The sequence below is a fragment of the Asparagus officinalis genome, chromosome 8, assembly GCF_001876935.1.
Source record: "Asparagus officinalis chromosome 8, Aspof.V1, whole genome shotgun sequence".
Classification (NCBI taxonomy): Eukaryota; Viridiplantae; Streptophyta; class Magnoliopsida; order Asparagales; family Asparagaceae; genus Asparagus; species Asparagus officinalis.
The window spans coordinates 16,295,616-16,320,563 of record NC_033801.1 but is presented as its reverse complement, the minus strand read 5'-3'; the positions used below and the strand labels follow the sequence as shown (position 1 = coordinate 16,320,563).

The following is a 24,948-nucleotide window of genomic DNA, read 5'->3' as shown; positions in this document are numbered from 1 at the left end:
GATTCATCATCCTTAGTCATAGATCTGAATGCAGAACCCTACCAGGAAACCTCAAAACAAGTTAACCAGAAAATTTATAACCAAGTACCTGCAGCCGCAGGCAGTAAGAACTAGAACTTCTAAAAAATTAGTTAATCACTACATTATGTACAATTTTAGATGAGAGCAAGATTTAATAAATAGACTGTGACATCTTATAGAAGACTGAAGTTGCAAGCATCACATCATGTTGGAAAGCTTGTTTCCTTTTTCATTCAGAATCTATGTATAAAAAGAATTGCGGAGCAAGAGAGAAACATGACGCTAATGAGAGAAGCATACGAGTTCTCTAATAAGATTTCTAAGTAGGCACTATGTTTGTTACATATTTTATATGAATAATCAAAAGAGGATCCCTTACTTGAATGACAAGCCAAGGTCATAATCGCTAGACTGGAAAATGCGCCTAAATGAATCCTTGAAAACAGAATGACCAAAACTCTCCGCAAGCACAACAATTCCACCACTTCTTTCAACTGCAACTTTTAGTTCTGACAATCCAACCTGACAAGCAAAATAACAGAACAAAATGAAGCTACTTTGATTCTCTAAATCTGAACAAAATACAACAGCAACACTGCCATCTAGAGGGGAATACAAACAACACAATAGAAAACTAAAGCAATACTTGGAAGAAGACACATCCAAAATGGAACGGTACAATAGTAATGAGAAATAGAGATAATATTTGCAAGCCAACAAACTACAGGATATCCATTAGAATAATGGAATATAATTTTAGGTGTATCTTTGAGGTCAAATGTCAGAAGAGACAAGTGCATAACTTCAGGCATAAACATAACAATTTCAGACAGATGGAAAAGTAAAGTGCAGTATCAACAGGCAAGAACATAATATTAAGTTTGATGTATTATCATTTGCCAAAAATAAGAACAAAGTGCAGTATCAACAGGCAAGAACATAATATTAAGTTTGATGTATTATCATTTGCCAAAAATAAGAACAATATCAAAACATTCATCCTGATTTCCAAAAATTAAGTTTGATGTATTATCATTTGCCAAAAATAAGAACAATATCAAAACATTCATCCTGATTTCCAAAAAAATTTAGGTCCACAAACGATTTGTTTTTCCTCATTCCAGAGTTTCCATATATGATGCAATCTAGTCTTTTTATCCCACTTCTGGATTGCTTTGAAGGGATAATAGAAAGCCCCAGGCTTAACTTGCATTCATCCCTGAGATTCTAAACAACAGATCTGTGAACTCACAGTACGTAGAAACTTAAGCCGTCATAGGGTTTATACAGGCTGGAACTACATGATTCATGTGTAACCAAAAAGGGTCTGTTGACTTTTCAACATCAGTCCCCAAAACACATTTGAAAAGTGTCCTTGTTATTGTGTGCTTCCAAAGTAACTCTTTTAATTTATAATCATTCTTTGAAATTAATCTCCACTATGTCGTGTATGTACCAATGATAATTATGCATGTCTTTTTTTAGTGTCCACCAAATGAATTTGTAATCCAAATTGTTAGAAGAAAACAATACCTCGTATTGTGAAGTAGTTTCAAGTTTTGTAAATCATTGGTTGCATAAAGAATCATATTCCTTATGTAGATTCCCGACTTAGAAACTGAACGAATATACAAATGCAAAGCAAGCGGAAATCAAATAGAAAAGTTAATTCAGACGTTGGATCTCAGACCTGGTCAAGCGCACATGCAAACAGATCAAGCACATGTCCTTGATGTACAAGCTGTTTCGAGAGCCCCTCATAGAACTTGACAGCTTTACTGTAAAGAGAGGCCGAGCCTTTATCTAAGTCCTTGTGAGAACGAATAGGCTCGGATAAATTCTTGGATACAATCTGTAGAGGTGATACAGAATATAAATAAAACATTTTAAAAGCTGCCAGAAGACTAAAGAGCTGCAGATTTTAATTCATACAAGGTCCTGATCAGAAGAATTCCCTTTAGTACAAAAGGATAATTGAAAGAGTGATTAGCCATTGGAATCCTTATCAACAGGTTTCAAACAATAAATCAAAGCAGATGATTCAGTATTAGAATAAATAGCAGAGAACTTACAGAGCCAGCACCTTCCGTTGATGGACCACCGATGAAGGCCATAATCCTTGCCCCAGAACCAGGTACACAAACTCCTAATAAACTAGCTGCTATGCTTAATGCTGTGCTGGTGCATCGTGATGCACGCTCATCTGCTGGGACAGGCCAAGGATCTTTTTGAAGTTCCTCCAGAAACTAACCATTCAAATGTAAAATATAAGACACAGATTTAGAATGTAAAGCAAAGGAAAAGATGTAGTTAGTCTCCAAAAGAGGCAAGGAAACAACTACAGTTACTATACTACTAACTTCGCAACCTGGGCATGTTATGGAGAACAGTAAGAAAAATATCACAAATTCACATGGAAATTAAATTTTACCACCTGGATCTTCCAGAAGAAAAATATCACAAATTCACGTGGAAATTAAATTTTACCACCTGGAACTTCCAGATGAATTCAAGTTGAACTTTATTGAAATTAATAATGATAAGAAACCCTGGTATTCCTTCATTTAGTAAATAACATTTCAATTTCTTTGATCTACATTATAAGATTCAAAATGTTCATATATACAACAAAAAAGCAACATAAAAATGGGAAACTTAACTGAAATTAGGACAAACTCGCACTCAGATGCAGGTAACAGGAACCTAGCAATACTCTCTGCTGATAGACCATCCCTAGTCCCAGCAATTACTCCAACAGGCGGCCTTGGTTTCTGCACAAAGAAATTCATTTGCTCCAGAATTTGATCCTTTGTGATCTCTTTTGAACCCTTGAATACATATGATTTTGGCATTTGCCCAAATCCTAACTCATGAACCTGCATGGATAAAGAGATCTTTGCATCTTCAGAATAACAGCAACCTTCTAGCAAGAAAAAGTTTATCTTGAATATAACAAAACCTGCACATAAGTTCCGAAGGTTATTAACCCAACAAGGGACTTTTCGGGAAGCAACTCGATAGCCTGGGCCAATGCAGACTTCAAGTACCCGAGCTCCTCCTCAATGATACAGGTGTCAAGCACGAAGAGGAACACTGGGGGCACGGTTGGGCCCGTGTCTGGGGACGACTCTACTCTATCGGGTAGTGTACTGAGAGTATAGTTCAGAGCAGGAGGTTGCCCTCGAGATAGACGAATAGTGCTGCGGAAAATGGTTTCTTTGATAGCAAAACGGGCAAATCCAAATATTTGCAACGTAGTCCACAACGGAGAACGGGTTGAGAATAGAACGGCAGATTCTGCAACGAAGCGGACCATAGGGAAGGACGGGGACATTTGGGACGGGCTTCAGTGGGGTGTAGATGCAGGCTGTAGGGATAACACAGCTCGTTGCTTCCTGTTTCGTGCCAGGAAACACATTCCAAGTCATTCTAACGCCATCTTGAGACTCAAGATCTGCAAATTCTGCCATCCTTTGCCGGCTTATGCCCGTATCCTACTATTTGCTCGTATATTTCTATTTATCAGAAATAATCTGTCAGTCCTTAGCACGGATTAGAAGCAGACGAATGTTGGACTTCTATAATTTATAGCTGAAAAGACAACAATTGAATTGCAATTAAAACCAATTTTGCAGTTCAACTTATCCAATATCATAGAAGACGAAACAAAAACTTCTGCTAATTTGATTGTTCTGTTCTTCAAATTAGTATCGAAAAATCTTCAAGTTCAAACATCTAGATTGCGAGTCATCAATTCTTCAATGAACGAATCTACAACTGCAGAACTCTCAAACCTAGGAAGTCATCGATTGTTCCTCGATCGCGAGAGTATGATTCGTAACAAATCAAAGCCTAGGAAAGAAAATTTCCCAGAGGAAAAAGGGCGACTGTAGCTTACCTTTGTCCAAGTCGATGAATTCAGCGAAAGGAAACACTGAGAGAATCAAAAGCCCTACGAAGAGAAGATCTCTGCTGCTTCAAGGTCTCTGCACTTTGCTGATATTGGATCGGATTCTTTCGAGTTCCCGTTTAGGGCGAAAGCAAAGACAGAATCTTTCTAGATTCAAGTACGAATTGGCTGTAGGCTGCATTGGGTTCGGGTTCATGTAAGATCCGAGTCCATAAACTTTGTTTTTAAATAAAAAATAAGGACATACTAAAATGTTAACATAATTATTATGTTAAATAAATTAGTTAAGTGAATTATATGATATTACATTGGGTTTAAAATTTTGAGCTCAAATCAAATAAAATTCTGATCCGACATAGGTTTGGTAGAGTTCAACATTCTACATTTGTGCTTGTCTTGAAATTGAGATTTGATTCCATGTCTAAAAATAGAATTATATTATCATGAATATACTAATAAACTCTCTTGTATCATGAACTATATTTTATTTCTTGAATATTATCTATTTTTCTCATATTTGTTTTGCATACGATTATATTTTCGCATGTATATACATATTTGTAACCAAATTCATATTTAGTGAATATGGATATGAATTTCTTATTGAGTCTTTTTTTTTATCTGTATCCATGATTGTTAAACTCATACAAATATACTAAGTACTATTAAGTACCATATTTGAGTTGTATCCAAACCGCCCCTATATGTAGGATAATAGCAATCAACGCAATAAGAAATTAGAAATCAATTAGGAAAAAAGCAAATAAAAATGTTCAAAATAAAAGGATGGGTTATGCCATATGCTCCTTAACTTGTTACTTTAAGCCCACGAACTTATTCAAATTTTTAATTAGTATTATTTTCTCTAAGAAATTAATTACTAGTGCTGCTCATTCTTTTCAAGGCAATAAGCCTACGAAAATATTGTACATACTGAGTGTTGTAACTTTCTCTTGCTGTTTAATAAAAACAAGTTTGCGAAATGAACCATGTGAACAATCAAATGAGAACTAACATGTGTGCTATTTATAGGAAAGATGCTACGAAATGTGAAATTTTTGCTTAATTGTTAGGAAAAATTGTGTCAAGGCCCCAATTTAAGAATCCTCATGTGATCAAGCCGATTAACTTTTTAATCATGTGTTTTGGCCCATTAACCTAAGTTCTCATGTGAAAAAACTCCTTTTTATCTTTTATCACCAAAATACCCTCACCCTCAACCTCTCATCACTTTTTTTATAAACCCACAAATTATTCTCCTCCTCCTCATTCTCCTCAACCGTTATCTCTTTCACCACAACCTCCGTCATTGCATTATGCTTCTCTTTCTTCTCATTTTTTTGAATTACTATCTTTTTCGCCTTCACGATAACTTTTTTATCAATTTTATCTTCTCTCTTCCTTCTCCTTTGATTAAGGGTTATCTTTTAAAGTTATGCCGAAATTAATACATAACATATAAAGTTAACATCTAAGACTTACAATTACGATCTAACAACTAAATGTAACATGTGAGGTCTAAAGTTAACATCTAACAATTTTAAAACTTTTATATTGATTTCAATAGTTAGACATTAACTTTTATACTCATTTGTTAACCTTAGACCTTATGTGTTAACTTTTATTATTAGATGTTGACTTTAAATCTCACTGTTAACTCCATACCTCATGTCAAATTTTATTGTTAAATATTAACTGTAAGGTTTAGATGTTAACTTTACCAATTAATGTGACCTTAGAAAATGATTATTTATCCAAGGAATACGGCTTTAAGAGATGAGGCTTACAACTTTAAAAGATAAGGTGACAATTATGAAAGAAAAAAAAACAGAGATAAAAAAAAGAATGGTAAAAATAAATGGAAGAGGAGGGAGGGGAAGAAAGGTGACTAGAGATGGGGTTAAAGGAGAAAGGATGAATGTGGTTGAGTGAAGGAGGAAGAATGGGGGAGGCAAAAAAAAAAAAAACGACGATGATGAAGTAAGAATAGAGGAAAGAGAAGCGAGGAGAATAAAGTTGGACGAAGAAGTAAAGAAGATAGAGGGTAAGCAGAAAAAAAGAGAAGGGGCTAGAATGGAGAAGGGAGGAGGATGATGGTAGGGAATAATTGAGGAAGAGAGGAGGTGGAATGAAGAAATAGAGAGAATACATGAGGAGGAAGGAGAAAATGAGGAAGAAGACAATGAGTATTTTTAGGGATGCGATGAAAATATGCGTTGGGGAGGGCTTTTTCACATAGGTACCGTTTGGCAAAGGGTTAAGTGAGGGGTTAAGGAGACTTAACCTCTTCTTAACCTGCCAAACACAATAAATCTATATAAGGGTTAAAGTGAGTTAACCCTCCATAATTTGCCAAACATAAAAAATATAGAAGGGTTAAGTTAACCCCTCTAGAGAGATTAAAATGAGTTAACCATGATAGAATATAATATTTGACAATATCCTTGTAAATACTCTAAATATTAGATTGATATTATTTACCTAATTTAGTTAAGCAAATATTCTCTGTCAAAGATATCCCCTGTAATTAGGCAAAGATATCCCTTGTAATTAGGCAAAGATATCCCTTGTGAGGTTTACTAATACTCCTATTTAGATGGAATAAGAGTTAACCCTTCTAATTATAAAGAAAATAGTCAAAATCATTGTTATTCCCAAACACTAAAACTGATCATAAGGGCTAAAATAAAACTTATTTAACAGGTTAATAATTTAGTACTTCGGATTATCAAATGGGCTAAGTACATTAATCCTTCTCTTTAACCCCTCTTCATTAACCCTTTGCCAAACGGGACCATAAGAATTTAGGCCAAGAGGCTAAAAACACATGCCCAAAAAGTCAATAGGCTTGGTGACACGAGGGTTCTTACTAAGGGGCCTAGATGCAATTTTTTCTAATTGTTAAAAAGGTTGATAAATCAATCTAAATTGATATGCGGGCTACTGGTAAATCTACCCTCTACAGTTTCAGATAAAGAGGAGCCACGGTCCACACATAAAACCTCACCAAGAGCGATACAAGATGGATATAAACTCCAAACTGGGACTCGATAGAAAAATGGGTTCTCTCTATTTCCTCTCCTTCTCATGGCGCTCACAGCCTCAACCAATGCTCTCCCTTTTATCTCCCTCGCTAGAACAAATAAACCATCTCCCAACTTCATCAGCCCATTACATCTCCCTTGCTACAAATCCATTTCTAATCTCACAACAGTTCGAACTCAATGCGATGTCTCGGTCTCAGTGGCCTTCAATCCCTCAGGAAATTTCGACCTCTCGCTCACCGCGGACGAGGAGGGTGAGAACTACTTCATCTCGGTTGTCATTAGCTGTTGCAATGGGATTGCCTGCTACCTGCTTGTTTCTTTGTCTGCGAGAAGTTATGAGGAGTGTGTTATTATTTTCTCTTTTGCCCAAGTTTGCTTTTTTACTCTCTTAGTTGTTATGTATTTAGAACTGCTAGTAGCCCTTTTGATTAGAAGCTGTGACCAATTAAATCTTTGATCAAACAATTGTCATGAAGGTAGAGCCCTGTAAACTGCAGAGAGGCTGTTCACTATTCAAGACTAAATAATGCAACTGATACTGATATTTTATTGATCCAAGTTATTCCTAATTGGGTAGTTTTTATCTATGTGAAACTATTTTCACATACATATTGTTGGGAATCTTAGCTGTTTAGACAATAACGAAAATCAGTTTAAGCAATTTGATAATTAATAACGATAAATTACATTATAAGCGCAGATATAAGAAATATATCAAAAAATGAAAAAGTAATAGAGGTTAGAAATATCGGCCTATGGTCGAGGGTCGTGCCAAGCACTGTCCCAAAGAAACTAATTGCCCCTCTCTCGTACAGGGCTACGGCGGCAAAAGCGTCCCGAGATACCAACGACCACTCGGTCAGGCGACCTCCTTCTCTCGGCACGAGCCTTCAAGAAGGCTTTGCGAATTCTCGTAAATTTTTCAGGAACCAGCAAATTGTATACAGTAAGATTTGAAAAGAGAAAGAACAGAGAAGGTGAAGAAGAGTTGTGCTTTCGCTGTGTTAAAGCTCTGCGGATTTTAGATCCTTTTATAGGGAAAACAGCCAGTACTTAAAACCCCGTATTAACAACGTTTTTAATCACGTTAATAAAACTTAGCCGTTATCAAAACATTTTCGCGTTTTACATAATTAATTCGCAAAATGTTTAATCACGTTTTTAATCACACCTAATAAATATTTTCCCGTTACAAAATAATTTCGGTTACAAATATTTATCACATGTTAATTGTTTCAAAATAAAATTATATTTTATATTGTAAAAAATAAAAATGTAGGCAAGATTACGGTCCCATTAATCCGGAGCTGCATCGTGTCGCAGGTCGTGTGCGCCGCAGCCAACCCGACCGAACCCGAACCCGAGCCCGCGAGCCGCCCGCCGGCGCGGGGAGCGCAGTTGTGGTGTGGAGCATAACCTTTTTTTCTTCTAGGCATAGGAGAGAAAGGGAAGGCTTATAAGACCTCCCTTTTTCGTATCCATTTCCTAATGTGGGACTAAAACTTTCCACTCTTTTCCCTCTAACAAAGTCAAGGTTTTAAGTTATCTTTTATTATATAATTCACACAATCGCCCCCACATAACTTAAAACTTAAAATATTTCAGAAATAACAATAAAAAGAAGAACATTAAAAATAAATACGATTGCTGGTTTCCCTTAATACTATTAATAGGTGGAGGTACCTTTCGTTTGACCTTCACTTTAAGTGACAGTTGTATAGATCCGTGAGAAGCTTGGTGGACTTCGCCGAACCCATCTCATTTATCGGATTTCTACAGAAAGTCAACATAGTACAGTTTGAAGAATTCTAAGGGTTGCGCTATTATCGGCCTTTGCGCAGGTATCGTTCATGTGTGTTACTATAGGGAGCAGGCCCTATCCCATAAGTCGCGCCTCACAACTACACACATATAGGTGAATCCTAATAAGGATGCGACAGTAACAGCATCCGTGCCTCATGGTCTTGGATTCATTAAGAGTTAAGCTCACCTTTCACGTTGCTTTTTTATGAGCACTGATCACCCCTAGGATGGACAAAATGAAATTCAGTGCTCTCACAATTAATCACTCATTCAGTTTTTGTTTCTACCCATTGAACCCTCTGCGAGGTTTGGTTGCCACTGGCAGTGATTTTCTTAAGGCTTAACCCCATCCCCTCAATGATTCTAGGGACGCACTGCCTAGATAAGCCTTTTAGTTAAGTGATCTGCAAGATTTTCTCTGATCTTACAAAATCTAAGGCATATATATGATTTTTCTATCTTATATCTTAAGGATTTATGGGCGCACTTTCAAGTGTCGATTCATCTATCCAACCATTTGCATTCCTGATGGCATTTGTCAATCGCTGACCTGCAATCACAATGAATAGAAATGCTGGTAATGTTTTTTGGCATTAGTGGAATTTCAGTTATTAATCTTTCAACCATTCAACTCTAATACTAAGTAGTATCAAGAGCTATCATTTCTGATTCCATTGTACTTCTAGGCCATTTACTAGTTTTGTTTAGTAGATTTCCAAGGACACAGCTCCTCTCCTAAAAGGAAAACACAAATCCTGTGGTGGATTTTACATCTAGCTGATGTCACTAATCCATTAGCATCTGAATAACCTATCTAGTACAGATGGATAACCTTTATAGTGTAAACCTAATTCTTAGTTCTTTTTAGGTACTCAAAAACTGCTTTCTAAGAGGCATCCCAGTGACTCTTTATCAGGATTTGATGTATATCTACTAAGCTATTACTGCATGCATGTCAGGTCTGGTATAGTTTGTTAGGAATCCTAGCTGATCCCATTATTTGTGCATATTCTCTTTGTAATTGAGGTATGACCTGTATTTTTCTTTAAATCGTACATTAGGATCATATGGAGTGGGAAACAGGTTGACAGTTGGATCAATAAAATCTTAAGGATTTCTCTATAATAGTGTGAGGATAGCACATATCCAATTCTCATTTTTCAGGATTTAGTATTAAGAATAGGTCGCGTTGACGTAAATCTTTCATGTCAAAATTTTGTGAAAAAAGTGTTTGATAGTCATTTAATGATTTGTATGTCAGATACAAAAATAAGAATGTCATCAAACATATAGGCATAATATCACAATTGTTGTTTATCTATTTTAGTGATATTACAAACTCATCTGTTGATAATTACAAATCCCATAAGATAGTTAATTTCAAGTCAAATTTTCATATGGACATTGTTTTGGGGCTTGTTTGAACCATATAGTGATCTAGATAAGCTTGGCATACTTTCTTTCTTGTCCAGAAAGCTAAAATACCCTCAGGTTGATCCATAATAAATTTCTTCAATCTAGTCTCGCATTTAAAAATGCAGTTTAACATCCATTTGATGTAATTATAATTTTGAAATGGAATGCTAAGCTATGAGGAGCTCTAATGTAATGTAATAGTAATCCTAGCTACTGGAGAATAAGAAAAACATCCAAAATAATCAATACCAACTTTTGGGTATATCCTTTAGCTACTAATCTGGCTTAAAAATTATCTATTGTTCCATCAGGTCTAAGTTCTTCTAAACCACACGCCATTTCATCCTATGGTTTTACATCCTGAGGAAGATCAGTTAGTTCGCCAATATCATTGTTGAAACTATATATTGTATCTCATTATTGTATATGCTTGCCTTCCAAAATGGCGGCATCTACTTGATTTCATTGCATCTTCAAATGTAACTGGAGAATCTTCTACAAGAATGCATAGAAATCTTCAAATGAGACTTTTCTATTCTAGTTCTTTTTACTTCTTCCTAGGCTCCTCTGGACTTTCCTAGTGGTAATTTGTTTAGAACTAGTTATACCTTGTATTAGAATAGGATGCTGAGTTATTTAGAGCTAGGGCCTTCTGTGTTGTTTATGTCTGGTCTGTTAAGGAAAAATATTTTCAAGTAATGTGGCATCCCTACTTCAATTATGGTGTTGTTGGCTATCTCATAATGTCAGAGTTGATTATTAAATCTATTTGCATTACTAAATCAGAAGCATAGCAATAAAAATTCCATCTAGCAGTTTTAGGCCCAATCTTTTTCCATTTATTCTCAGGTATTTTGAAATTTGCTAAGCACCCCCAACGACTTTTTAGGGATCTAAATTAGGGTTTCTATTCTTCCAAATTGTGTAAGGGGTTTATCAGTTTCTTTGAATGGAAATCTATTAGTATATGACATGGCACGTCATGAGAGTTCCCCCAAAATTTTCTGACACACCAGAATTAAATTAACATTGAGTTTACCATATCCAATAGTTTTCTATTCTTTCACTCAGCTTACTGACCATTAGAATTGAGGTGTATATGGGAGCAGTTTATTTCAATGAATAATTCCATTCTCTCACAAAACTTGTTTTAGTTCATTAGAAGTGTACTCACCACCTCTATCTGATCTTTAGTATTTTAATTTCTTATCCAGTTGATTTTCAACTTCTCTGTTATATATTTAAATTTGTTAATGACTTCATCTTTGGTCTTAATTAAAGTAGAGGTAACAATATTAGAGCAATTCGTCTATAAAAGTTACAAAATATTTGTTACCCCTCTAGTTGTTCTTCGCTGGAATCACAAACAATCACTATGGATGAGTTCTAATATCTCAGAATCTTAATCAATAATTTTAAATAGGTTCTTAGGAAAGTTTGGCTTCTAACACATATTTCACATTTTTCATCATCTTTTATATTAAGCTTTGAATTATATTTGAGATCATCAATCTTTATTGAATATAATTTCCACGATGTCCTAATCTTGATGGCCCAAGTGATTGAAAGTTTCAATATTCAAAGCTATTGGAGGATGCGAAGAGTAGAATTCTTATCATTCATTAAAAAGACCATCACATAAGAAACCTTTTCCAATGAAGTTCAACCGCTTAGTTATACAACTTTATTTGATTACAACAAGCTTATAAGCCTTGTGCACTAACAATAGATCCACTAAATTAAGTTTGCTCCTAATGTCTCGTACAGTGATGGACATCCTGCAGGATCAAAGTCTTATCAGAAGTGTAAGCTTTAGGTTGATCCGACTATTGCCGGATACAGGAGCCACATTATTATTTCCCATTGTCACAGTTCTCTACTTGAGACCTGATAGGTGGAAAACAAAGATTGATTAGAGCAACACGTGAATAATTACTCCAGGTCCACCACGAATGCATTTGCTTGAAAGGTCATGTTACTTCAAGAGGAAGGAGAACAGACCTGAAAGCAGCCTCAGCTGGACTGAAGTCATCCATGTTTAACTTGTGAACTTATTAGGCTGGAGGTACTCCTTCCTAAGGCCTTGGGTGGTTCAGTTTCTTGAAAAAGCAGTCTCTAGCAAGATGGTTGGTTCCTCCACACAAGCAGGCTCGACGTTCAGCTCCTTCTTCTTTTGAAAGTGAACATCGGTTCTTATTTTGATCGATAGGGTTCTTCTTAAATGTTTTTATTTTGATTTGGTGGAAGGGACGTTTCTTGTGTTTTGAGGAATAGAGTTTGGATTCAAACATTTGTTTACCTTTGGGTTCTTGGGTTCAGATTTTGTCACATTTGTCTCCCTGAGTCTATGTTGCTCTTCAATCTAAATAGAAATTCAATCACTGCTCTAGGGTAAAGATCTACTTGGGTATGGTTAAGGTTTTTGGGCAAAAATCTGACCAGGACTCGGAAGTTGTCTAAAGACAGGCTATCTGAAACGTTTCAATCTAAGAGAAGATCCGAATGTCACTTTTAATTGGTGAAGCTATACTGTTCAAATTCATGAAATTTGCTCATTCATTGGTTTATGAATCTACGCATTTTTAAATTTGTTAAAATCAGATCGCTTTAAATCTTTTAATTCCATATCATCTTAGACCATAACTTTTTCTCTAAGTTTCGCCACAAGAACTTAGCATTAGTGATAGTAATAGTATATATCAATATAATCTATCAGATAAGCCCTAAGATTCTAATGTAGACACATGATGAGCTCTATTTCTTGAGGGTGTTCTTGGATAGGAATGGAATCTGTGGAGAAATGCAGGAAAGATTGCCTAGTAAACTAGGTCTAGATGAAGATGGTTATCTGGTTCTATGGTCTGTTATTAGATGTAAGGTTGTTAACCAAAATCCATTTGGTTTTGCCAACCGACGAAAATTATTCCGATCAAAACCTTCTCCTGGTTTAGGCAGAACATAACTTCAACTGTAGCATAATCTGATGTGAATGAATATATTTTGTTATTATAATCACAGCAGAAAAATATAAGCATTCATTTTAACAGAAATAAATCATGCTGTGTTAACATTTCGTTTTAAGAATTGCAGGACAACATAACATAAACGCAGAATGTTAATGCATGTTACATTCTAAACAAGCACACAAATTAAAGTATTCTTAGGATTGCTGAAATCTTAGCTGTTTAGAACAATAACGAAAATACATTTAAAGCATTTGATAATTAAGCAGATAAATTATATTATAAACGCAGATATAAGAATATATCAATGAAAAGTAAATAAGGTTAGGTAAAAAATAGAGTCCTGATGGTCGAGGCGTGCAAGCACGTCCCAGAAACTAATTGCCCCATCTCGTACAGGGGCTACGCTTGCTCGGCAAAAGCTCCACGGAGATACAACGACCCTCGGTCAGCGACTCACTTCTCGTCGACGAGCTTCAAGAAGGCTTTGCGAACTCTTCGTAAACTTTCAGGGAACCAGCAAAATTGTAACAGTAAAGTATTGTTTGAAAGAGAAGAACAGAGAAGGTGAAGAAGAAGGTTGTTGCTTTTCGCTGTGTTAAACTCTGCGTTATTTTAGATCTTTTATAGGAAAAACAGCCGTTACTTATAAACCGCCCGTAATTAACACGGTTTTAATCACGTTAAAAAACTTAGCACGTTATCAAAAGCATTTCGTTACATAATTAATTCGCAAATTTATCACCGTTTTTAATCACACTAATAAATATTTTTCCGTTACAAAATATTTCGTTACAAAATATTTATCAACATGTTAATTGTTCAGAAAATAAAATTATATTTTAATTATTTAACAAATAAAAATGTAGCCAGATTTAAGGGCGCCAATTAAATCGCGGCAGCTGCATTCGTGTCGCGCAGGTCGTGTGCGCGCGCACACCCTCACCCGACCCGAACACGAGCCCGAGCCGCCCGGCCGCGGCGCTGGCTGTGTGGTGTGAGCATACCCTTTGTTTTTCTAAGGCATAGGAGAGAAAGGAAGCTTATAAGGACATATCGCCTTTTCTATCCATTTCCTATGTGGGCACAACTTTCGGCCTCTTTTCCTCTACAGGTAAAGTCAAGTTTTAAGTTATCTTTTATTATATAATTCCAACACATATATTCTACTTGCCTTTCATAGTTATTTCATCCTTGTCTTTCTACTTGCCTTTGTTTTGGAAAAGTAAAGAGAAAATCTGGCTAGTCTGATTCCTGAAATGCCAAAAGTTTGTTTTCAGTTCATCAAGGTTTAAGAAAAGACCCACCATATATTATCGTTCCTTTCTTGCTATAATTATGAACTGCTTTCACTTCTACCTACAGTTACGTTTTGGTCCCCTATTCTGGGCATCCTCATTAAGTTGATTCTTCTCTTCGTAAAAAGAAGTTTATGACTTTGTTACATTGACCCCCGGACATGAGATCAAGTGCATGAGGGCTTTGAAGTGTCTGATATGAGAAATATTAAACAATAGGATATAGGGATATAGATAATCACAGATTATCTATCACATATTTAGATGAGCAACATGCTATCTTTTGAAGAAATGTCGAAGAAGAACATGAAATTTGAAATGCACAGGATTGGCTACGAGTTGGTCGACCGACGGCATAGGCCCAGTCGACCGACATAATGTAGGATTACAGGGTCTGAAACCCTGTTCTGGTCGATCGATCGAACGAGTTCAACCGGTCGACCAATTCTGATCGGTCGATCGAACGGTTATGGCCGGTCGACCGAACGGTTATGGCCGGTCGATAGAAAACGTGCACAATTACAGTGCTGATTTTTAGCTCTCTGGCTGGTTGACCGCACGCTTGTGCCCAGTCGACCGCGATGCTGTTATGGGCCCAGTTCGGTTTTCCCAGTTGCTTTTGGTTTGTGTTCTGATATAAATTGAAACACAATTTTAGGGTTTTTTAATCAGAGAAAGGAGAGACTTTTGAGCACTTTGTGAGAGAGTTGAGAACTTTGGTTAGAGTTATATTTGAGTGATTTTGTGAGTTGTAATCTGTTGTATTTCTCCTCTATATAGTAAAATCTCCTCATCCTCTCCCCGTGAACGTAGACAATTGCCGAACTACGTAAATCTCTGTGTTTGGTTTGATTTGTGTCGTATTTGGTGGATTGCACTCGTGATTTGATTTGGTTCAAATCTCTGTGTTTGGTTTGATTTGTGTCGTATTTGGTGGATTGCACTCGTGATTTGATTTGGTTCTCTTCTCTCGTGTCTTATCATTTGATTTGTGTCGTATTTGGTGGATTGCACTCGTGATTTGATTTGGTTCTCTTCTCTCGTGTCTTATCAACTCGTTTGGTGTGCGAGCACGCTTCCGTAAAGCGCGCAATAATTGGTATCAGAGCTTCAGATTTGAGATCTAGGGTTTTGGTATTGGGTGGAGGAAGATTCATTGTGGAAGCTTGGTTTTTGGAGTTTTAGACTTCGGTGGAGATAGCGTTGTGGAGTTGCTGTTGGAGATCTCGTTTTTCTCATGTGGTTAGGAGATCGTGTTGGAATCCTATCTAGAGTTTAGTTGAGTAATTTCTTAATTTCTATCAAAGTTTGAATCTTTCTTTACAATTTGGAGTGGTTTGCAAAGGGAGAAGAAGTTAGTGAAAGCAGCAAGACAATGGTGAGTACAGTTCAGGTTAGATTTCAAAACGCTAATATTAGTGTGGTGAAGTATGACGGTAAAATTAATTTTGATTTGTGGATGAGCGACGTACATGACACTCTAAATGCTCAAAATTTAAAAGAGACCATCATGGTCCATGAGAGGCCACCGAAATATGATGAAGCGATATGAGACCAGATGAATAGGAACGCTTGTGGGGTGATCATATCTTGTTTGGAATAAGAACTGAAATACGATGTGATTGGGGTGACGTCTGCGATGAAGATGTGGAAGATTCTTAACAACAAGTACCTTACGAAAAGTATTGAGAATCGATTGTACTTGCTGTGGAGACTATTCAGATTCTAGATGTTCAGGGGTACCTCACTAGCGACTCATGTGAACAACTATACAAAGTTGTTGTCGGACTTGACGAACGTGGATGAGAAGATAACAGACGAGTACAAGGCGATTATCTTGTTAGGCTCCTTACCCGATGAGGAGTATGATACATTCGTGTTCACTTTGTTGAACGTAAGATCTTCCATCACCTACAGTGAAGTGACTAATGCATTGACGAACTACGATTTGAGGAGGAATGACAAAGAGATTTCCTGTGCTAGCAATTCAGGAGAGGCATTGTCGACGAGTGATAGAAGTCCATATTCGAAAGGTGAAAATAGGAACAAGTCAAAGTCAAGGGGCTACCACCAGTTAGCGAAGAACCAGTGTGCGTTCTGTAAGGAACAAGGACATTAGAAGAGAGATTGCCCGAAGCTCAAAGAGAATGAGAATAGCAAGGAGAGCCCGAAGGCCAATGAGGTGAACGTCGTGAGAGGTGATAATTCCGATTATTCGTACTTTTCTCTATTGATTACTCCAGAGGTGAACCATATGGATACATCTGATTGGATGCTAGATTCTGGTGCTACTTATCATGTGACTTCCCGACGAGATTGATTTGCATCGTTCGAGAGACTTGATAAAGGCGTGGTAGTCACGAGAAATGATCAATCCTGTGGTATTTGTGAGATATGTACTGTTAGGATCCGAATGCACGATGGAGTTGTTCATAAATTGAATGAAGTGAGATTTGTTTTTCAGTTGAAAAAGAATTTTATTTCAGTTAGAGCTTTAGAGGTGAAGGGATTTAATATGATATTTGAGAACGCTGTAGCGAAGGTTACTAAATGATCTTTGATGGTGATAAAGGGAGTCTGCAGTAGGAATTTGTATTATCTAAAGGGGAGCATCGAGATTGGCCAGATAGCTTCAGCTATTTCAGAGGCGGACGTGAACATGCTTTAGCACTATAGGTTGGGACACACAGGTGAAAAGTTACTGCAAACTTTGTACAAGTAGTGACTATTAAAAGGAGCTAAGAATGAGAAAGTTGAGTTTTATGAGCATTGTGTTCTTGGCAAGAAGACGAATGTGAAGTTTGGGACAACCATCCATGGACGAGGGGCATCTTGAACTACGTGCACACAGATGTTTGGGGTCCCATCAAGACGGCATCACTTGGTGGTCGATGTTGGTTTGTCACTTTTGTAGATGATTATTCTAGGCGTTATTGTGTGTACACCATGACAAAGAAGAGTGAAATCCTAGAGATATTTATGGAATGGAAGAAGATATTAGAACTACAGATTAGGAGAAAGATCAAGACGTTGTGATCCGATAACGACAGTGAGTATACTTCTGACCTCTTTTAGTAGCTATGATGAGAGGAGGGCATAGAGAGGCACTTTATAGTTAGTCACACACCGCAGCAGAATGGGGTGGCAAAAAAGTTAAATCGGTCTTTGTTGAAGAAGGTCTGATATTTATTGTCGTAGAGTGGTTTGGAGAAGATCTTTTGGGTTGAGGTACTTTTTTATGCTAGTCACCTCATTAATAGGCTGTCTTCATCTGCGATTGAGAGGAATGCCCTTATGGAGATGTAGTCGGGAGAGCCAGCACACGATTATGATCAGCTCAAGGTATTTGGGTGCTCTGTATTTTATCATGTGATGACTGATAAATTAGAACCTCCAGCTAGAAAGATCATATTTGTGAGATTCAAGCGAGGTATCAAAGGATACAAGCTTTGAGATCTAGTTGATAAGAAGATAGTGCTGAGTAGAGACGTCACATTTGATGAGGTTTCGATCTTGAAGCTTCCCAGTTCTCATCAGGTGGAGAGCACCCCGACAGAGGAGATTTTACAGGTGATGGAGATTGATACAGTTCCACATTGTCCAGATATGACCGTATCTATTAGAGTGCTGACTGAGGTGACGTCAGACGAGCACAATGATAATTTGGAGGATACAGATACAGTTGAGCAGGATTAGGGACCGACGGCTCAGGTTCAGGATTCTGTTACGGTTCGAAGGTCGAGGAGAGACATACGGATGCCAGTGAGGTATACAGACATAGTCGTTGCGTATGCACTTCCGGTGGAGAGTGTCGATGAGATGGTTTCTATTATATTTAGAGAGGCTGAGCAGAGTTCAGAGGCTAATTTATGGCAGGTAGCTATGCAGGAAGAGATGAAGTATCTTCATAGGAACGACACATGGGAGCTTGTCGAGCTTCCAAAGGAGCGGAAGGCTATTGGTTGTAAGTGAGTGTATACGAAGAAGGAGGGCATTGAAGGCACTCTCGTGAGGTTCAAGGCTAGGTTAGTTGCGAATGGATATGCACAGGAGGAAGGTACTGACTACAATAAGATCTTCTCTCCGGTGATGAAGCATTCTTCGATTTGGATTTTGCTAGCTTTAGTAGCACAGTATGGTTTGGAATTAGATTAAATGGATGTGAAAAAAATATTTTTTCATGGTGATCTTGATGAGAAAATCTATATGATTCAGTCATTAAGGTTTCGAGCTGCAGGAAAACAAAAATTGATTTGTAGATTGAAAAAATCGCTATACGGATTGAAGCAATCTCCTAGACAGTGATATAGGAGATTTGATGGGTTCATGATCAGCCATTCATGCATTAGGCGCTAGTTTGATTTTTGTGTGTATTATCACAAGTTAAATGAATGGACGTACATTTACTTATTGCTTTATATAGATGACATATTGATTGCTTCTACTTTCAGATCCGCAATAGATAGATTGAAGATTCAGCTTTCGAGCGAGTTCGAGATGAAGGATTTGGGTAAAGCGAAGTGTATTTTGGGAATAGAGATCGGCATAGACAGAGATAAGAGCAGAATTTGTTTGACACAGGTGGCCTATTTGAAGAATGTTCTATTGCGGTTCAATGTGAGCATGAAGACGAAGCCAGTTAGTGTACCATTGGGAGCCTATTTGAAGCTTTTAACTGATCTTTCACCAAAAACAGTTGAAAATAGAGAGTTAACGTAGAAGACTCCATATGCGAGCGCAGTTGGAAGTTTGATGTACGCCATGGTTTGTACGAGGCCGAATTTATCACAGGTAGTGAGCATGATTTCGAGATACATGCACGACCCGGGTCCGGGTCATTGGGATGCTGTGAGATGGAGTTTGGGGTACATTCGAGGTACTCTCAACGTTGGTTTGGTTTTTGAGCGGGACACTAGTGGTAGGCAGCTATGTAGTGGATACGTAGATTCGGATTACGCTGAAGATTTGAATAAACGCTGGTCAATGACGAGGTATGTGTTTACTTTAACTCGTGCGCCGGTGTGTTGGGGATGCACCTTGCAGTCTACGGTGGTTTTGTCGACGACGGAGGCAGAGTATATGGCGATTACGGAGGCTGTTAAGGAGGTGATTTAGCTTTGAGGACTTTTGGAGGATCTTGGTGTTTCGCAGCAATCGTCACCATTTATTGTGATAGCATGAGTGCTATCTATTTGGCGAAGAATCAGATTTTTTATGCGAGGACGAAGCACATTGACGTTCGTTATCACTTCGTTCGAGATGTTCTTGAAGATAGGGATGTGGAGATTGTGAATGTCCACACGGAAGATAATCCGACGGATATGCTCACAAATGTGGTTCCGAGCAACAAGTTCGATCATTATAAAAACTTATTACAAATTCGTGATTGTTGAGGTCGTTCGCGGTCATTTGGATGAACTACGGACGGCTTAATCCCTTGGGAGAGGGGGTACGTAGGCAACCACATTGGTGCAGTCGGATTTGGTGAGACGACGCAGTGGTACTCATGTATTGTGTCGGCTTAGTTTTGGAAAAACTTCGCCGAGGTGGAGAATTGAAGAAACGGCAAAAAAAAAACAGGAAATTTGAAGTGCACATGATTGGCTACGGGTTGGTCGACCGACGTCATAGGCCCAGTCGACCGACAGACTGTAGGATTGCAGGGTCTGAAACCCTGTTCTAGTCGAGCGACCGAATGAGTTCGACCGGTCGACCGATTCTGGTCTGTCGACCGAACGCTTATGGCCGGTCGATCGAAAACGTGCACAATTATATGGCTAATTTTCAGCTCTCTGGTTGGTCTACCGCACACTTGTGCCCGATCGACCGCGATGCGGTTATGGTCCCAGTTTGGTTTTCCCAGTTGGTTTTGATTTGTGTTTTGATATAAATTGAAACACGATTTTAGGGTTTCTTAATCAGAGAAAGGAGAGACTTTTGAGTACTTTGTGAGGGCGATATTGTGAGGGAGTTGAGAGCTTTGGTTAGGGTTATATTTGAGTGATTTTGTAAGTTGTAACCCGTTGTATTTCTCCTCCATATAGTGAAATCTCCCTATCCTCTCCCCGTGGACGTAGGCAATTGTCGAATCACGTAAATCTCTGTGTTTGGTTTGATTTGTGTCATATTTGGTGGGTTGCACTAGTGATTTGATTTTGGTTCTCTTCTCTCGTGTCTTATCGACTCGTTTGGTGTGCGAGCACGCTTCCGCAAGGCGCAACATCTTGTACTATGCTAGTGCTAGTTTACATATCACGACACTTGATATAGCTCTAAAAATAAATGCAAGACATGGTTTGGATAATTGTGGAAGCAAGAAACTATCTCTTCACATTTCTTATTTCTATTTTCCCTGTGGATCCTTTCCAAATGTTTGGCATACCCCTTTCCTTTTCTAATACAATGATATACACTTTTATCCTTTTCTAAAGGGAGATTATTTTTTTCTCTTTTTTTCATCGGCAAAATGCCTGAGTTGAGGAACACAGGTGTCTATAGATGTCACATCGTGACTATATTACCTGTCATGAAAAAAATTTTGTAATATAGAGTTTCATGATAACTGTGGCTCAAAGTATATTTAACACTTCCACATATTCTTTCATGATTATATATATGTGGTTTAATAGGTCAACTTCTTCTCATAACTTCTGCCTTCCTTTTTCTGCGATAAGAACTACATACTAGTAATTACGTTTCTTCACCCTTGCGATCCATTTTGCAATAGTTTAACATGACAACCAGGGATTACACGAGTTTTAATCTAAGTTTCCTATTAGACTAACTGCTTTACTAATAACACTAATAGAGATACAAGGACCTGAACTATACTATTGCAATTCCAACCAGCAAACTCACCGAGGAGAAAAAAATTAACACATTGTCCTCCAGTTTGTGATAAACGAGTTAATTTCTTTCAGATAATATCAATGAGCAGTGATGTACTGGATCTCATAAACTCCTCTAGTAGATTTCCTTTTTATTTGATATTTTCTCCAATATCCTCGTCAACAGAATCATTCTGTACCGCTATTGTCCAGATTAGATTGTTTACTTGTCCAAAGTGTTTTCATGCACGGCAATATTTTCATATACTGCAATCTATGTTAATAGGACTTACCGTTCAAGTTGTATTTTTTAGGACGGAAATTTTTTTTCTATGCTCATAAGTATAAATTTGAGCTGCTGATATCATTATAAACTTTGCTTTCTTTGAGTCAAATTAATATAATCTACAGAAGGAACTTGCTTTGAAAAAAATACTGGAACTACAGTTTTAATTTTTAACTTCCTAATATACTTCCTAAATGGGGATCATTCAGTCTGTTGGTTATCTGAACTTGTAACTGAAACTAGTTACATCCTAACAGGTTTTTCAAGGTAGATGGTGTCTCCAATTGATTATAGTTTCCAAATGCGGTCTAATTTTCAGTTTTCTTTTGTTCAGTCTTATTTGAACTTGGCTTCTTTACCTTTCATATTCTAAGATGTTTGCATTGAAACCATTGTTATAAAGATTTGTAACAGTAGACCCATGTTTAATCTTCTTTCCTGATTTTCCTATTTAACAGACAATCAAGTTGAAGCACCGCTCCCCCCAACTGAAGGGCGTCTTGAAATCATAATTAATAACGACACTATAAAAAGTCTCGACTTATCTCCTGTTTATGCAATTGCTGGAAATACCGCTAGTACAGCAGGTGAGCCAACATCAATAAAGCTCAAAATGCTAAACAAATTATTAATTCTAATTCCTATGCTAATGCATGTAGATAGTTTCCCTGCCAAACCCAAAGAGCTTCTGGAACGTACAGTTGGCTTTACAATCAATTATGAAAGAGACGATCCATATGATAATCGTGAACTCTCAGAATTTCCTGAAATTAGGCTATGGTTTGTGAGACTTGATGCCTCTTATCCTTGGTTTCCTGTTGTGCTAGACTGGAGAGCTGGAGAACTTGCTCGTTATGCAGCAATGCTAGTACCTCATCAGGTAATAATATGAAGTTCTATTTAAGTGAGATCACGCACAAATTATTCTTTTATGCTAGAGAAAAGGTAATGTCATGAAGGAAGATGCTAAAATCAGCTGCAGTCGCAAACTAATGCTTTATATTCGAAGTAGTATTCCAATTATTTAAGGCTGCAAAATTTTCCTTCATAGATGGTCAAAGGAAGTAACAGAATTTAAAGTTATGTTGAAGTATCATGAAAAAAAAGAAAGTGAACTCAGCTGCAATCACGAACATATGCTTCATATTATATGTACGAAATAAAATGATAATTGAAGTGATATTCCAATATATTTTACTCCTCAAACTTTTTATTGATAGAGTATCAAATTATTGAAATGTAATGTTCAAATAGCTGGGGGAAAATCATCCTTATGATTAGATGGTAAAAGAAACATAATGGAGTTATTCTTTGTATTTCATGAAAGTAAAGGTTCTTTATTTTGGCTCAAATCGATTTTTTCGGTTTAGATGTACCACTTATATTTGGTGAATTTCTGGCAGATGAGCATGAGAATGGGCATTGTGTTCAACCCTGAGGCCCTGGAGTTGTTTGTTATGAGCAAGGCCTTTACTGTGTATTCCTGGTTGAAGGAACAGAATGTTCCAAAGCCAAAATTAAAGACAAAAGATATGGCCAGGATGCTCGGCTTTGGCTTGGGAGATGAATTGTTTGACTTGGTTGAAAAACATCCTTTGAATCCTTCATGATGTGTTAAATGTTGGATTGAAGCGAATCATCTGGATTTAAGAATGACACCCTCACTGACTCTGGCACTTTGTCTCTGATCATTATGGATTATTTCTTGCAGCTTACATGAACATTAAATCCAGAATGCAATATTCTCTGCTAGATATGGGAGCGCCGTAATGCAAAGTTTTGATCAAAGCTTCTAGTATTAAGGTTTTGCTTAGCTTAGGCACTGAACCTGCAAACCCTCACATTTGTATATGGTATTTGTTTGAAAGAGTGAACAGTATGTCCCCAGAAAGATTTTCTATTGTAAAAGAGACAGTTGGTACGTGCAGTCCATCTACTTATGTTTTAGCAGTTTCATTTATGTTTCTGTTATTTTGTTGCAGTTCTTATGTAGAAAATATTGATACAAATGCTTTCCCAAAATATGTCATTATTTGTTCTTTTCCTTGTACTGTTTGTGGTCCATGTTCACTGTTTCTTTTGAAAGATCAAACACTGTTTCATTGATAAGAAATCATTTTCCGCATAAAACATCTGGGTCAGGTGTTAGCATATGGTCTATTCAGACTTTGATATCAACAGAAAAACCACCGACATATTGTTACAGAACTTTAATATGAATGTGATCCGAGGAATGAATACATGATCTTTTCGCTTCGATAACTTTTTTATGATGTAAGTGGATAGATGGCTAGCTTTCCTATTTCTTAAGTGGATAGATGGCTGTTTATTACATCAGTCATTGCCTTTTAGCATTTGATTGATGAACTTTTTACACTATTTTCTCTATCTAGTCATTGTGAGCTTAATTGGTCTGTAACCATTTCGGAGTCAAAGCAAGAAGAAATTGCAGAAGGCACTCTTAAGTAAGTAATCAAATTAATGAGAGGTTTGCAAGCTTTTGTAGAAGTGAAAGATTAGATTATCTCTGGAGAATGATGTTTGTAAACCTTGTTAATTAATGTGCTTTAAAAACTTCGTTGGACGAGTAGCAAAACTAACTTTTTGTATTACAGATAAGTACGGAGACCGACATTTCATGGGCTTCTTTCTCAAAAGGGAATGAATATTAGAACTCTAGGCTGTCTTTTCCGTTAAAATTGCTCTTTACATGGATAAACAGAACTCAAGAGTGTCTTTTATGTTAAAATTGCTCCTTACATGGGTAAACATTCTCTCAGTTCCAACAATAGTTTTCTTTTTGTCAGTTTTCTTATACCCACGAGATAAAAAAAAAAAAAAAACTTTCAAATTGGATGCCCACAAAGGCGATGAGCATTTGTGCAAAACACACAAAGTTCATGTGGGTTTCGTAAAATTTAGGGTTTCACAAAACTCGAGGAAGGTGGGCCCATTTTGAGATAAACACCCCCTCCCCCCCAAAAAAGTTTCGAAATGTTACTTTGAGTAGGGTTCACAAGTGGTCAAAGTAGCTTATATGCCACTTTTGTGGCTTATAGTCGCTTTGACATGTTTGGCTAACGGATTATTTTGGCTTATAAGCCACCAAAATATATAATCTAGAGTACTATAGCTTGTAATTTTTTGGTTTATAAGCCACATGGTTTGACTAAGTAAAAGACTAACATACCCCTCACAATTTCACTAAATTCCAAGCCCCATTTTCTAACCCCATTAAATACTTTTTAGTCATTTTTGACAAGAATGATGGCTCATAAACCATCCATTCGCCAAACACTCTAATATTAAAAATGGATTATAATCTACTAATTTACCAAACGCTTTGGCTCATAATCCACCTGGCCTATAATGGATTA

The 24,948-nt window shown here is 37.1% G+C and overlaps 2 protein-coding genes across 2 annotated transcripts in view; one reads left to right on the top strand and one right to left on the bottom strand.

Moving 5' to 3' along the window:
• The window catches only part of LOC109851260 (protein transport protein sec23-like), a 31,887-nt gene extending 27,775 nt beyond the window's left edge, over positions 1 to 4,112 (bottom strand). Inside the window, 7 exon segments of the mRNA XM_020421314.1 lie at positions 401 to 543; positions 1,712 to 1,873; positions 2,094 to 2,267; positions 2,682 to 2,897; positions 2,981 to 3,160; positions 3,162 to 3,612; positions 3,920 to 4,112. Coding sequence (XP_020276903.1) covers positions 401 to 543; positions 1,712 to 1,873; positions 2,094 to 2,267; positions 2,682 to 2,897; positions 2,981 to 3,160; positions 3,162 to 3,491 — 1,205 coding nt within the window. The 5' untranslated portion in view covers positions 3,492 to 3,612; positions 3,920 to 4,112.
• On the top strand, positions 6,952 to 23,531 carry LOC109822025 (protein CHLORORESPIRATORY REDUCTION 6, chloroplastic). The gene is made up of 4 exons (XM_020388188.1): positions 6,952 to 7,229; positions 22,030 to 22,158; positions 22,231 to 22,451; positions 22,975 to 23,531. The coding sequence occupies exons 1-4, from the start codon at positions 7,019 to 7,021 to the stop codon at positions 23,179 to 23,181; spliced, it is 768 nt and encodes a 255-aa protein (XP_020243777.1). The 5' UTR covers positions 6,952 to 7,018; the 3' UTR covers positions 23,182 to 23,531.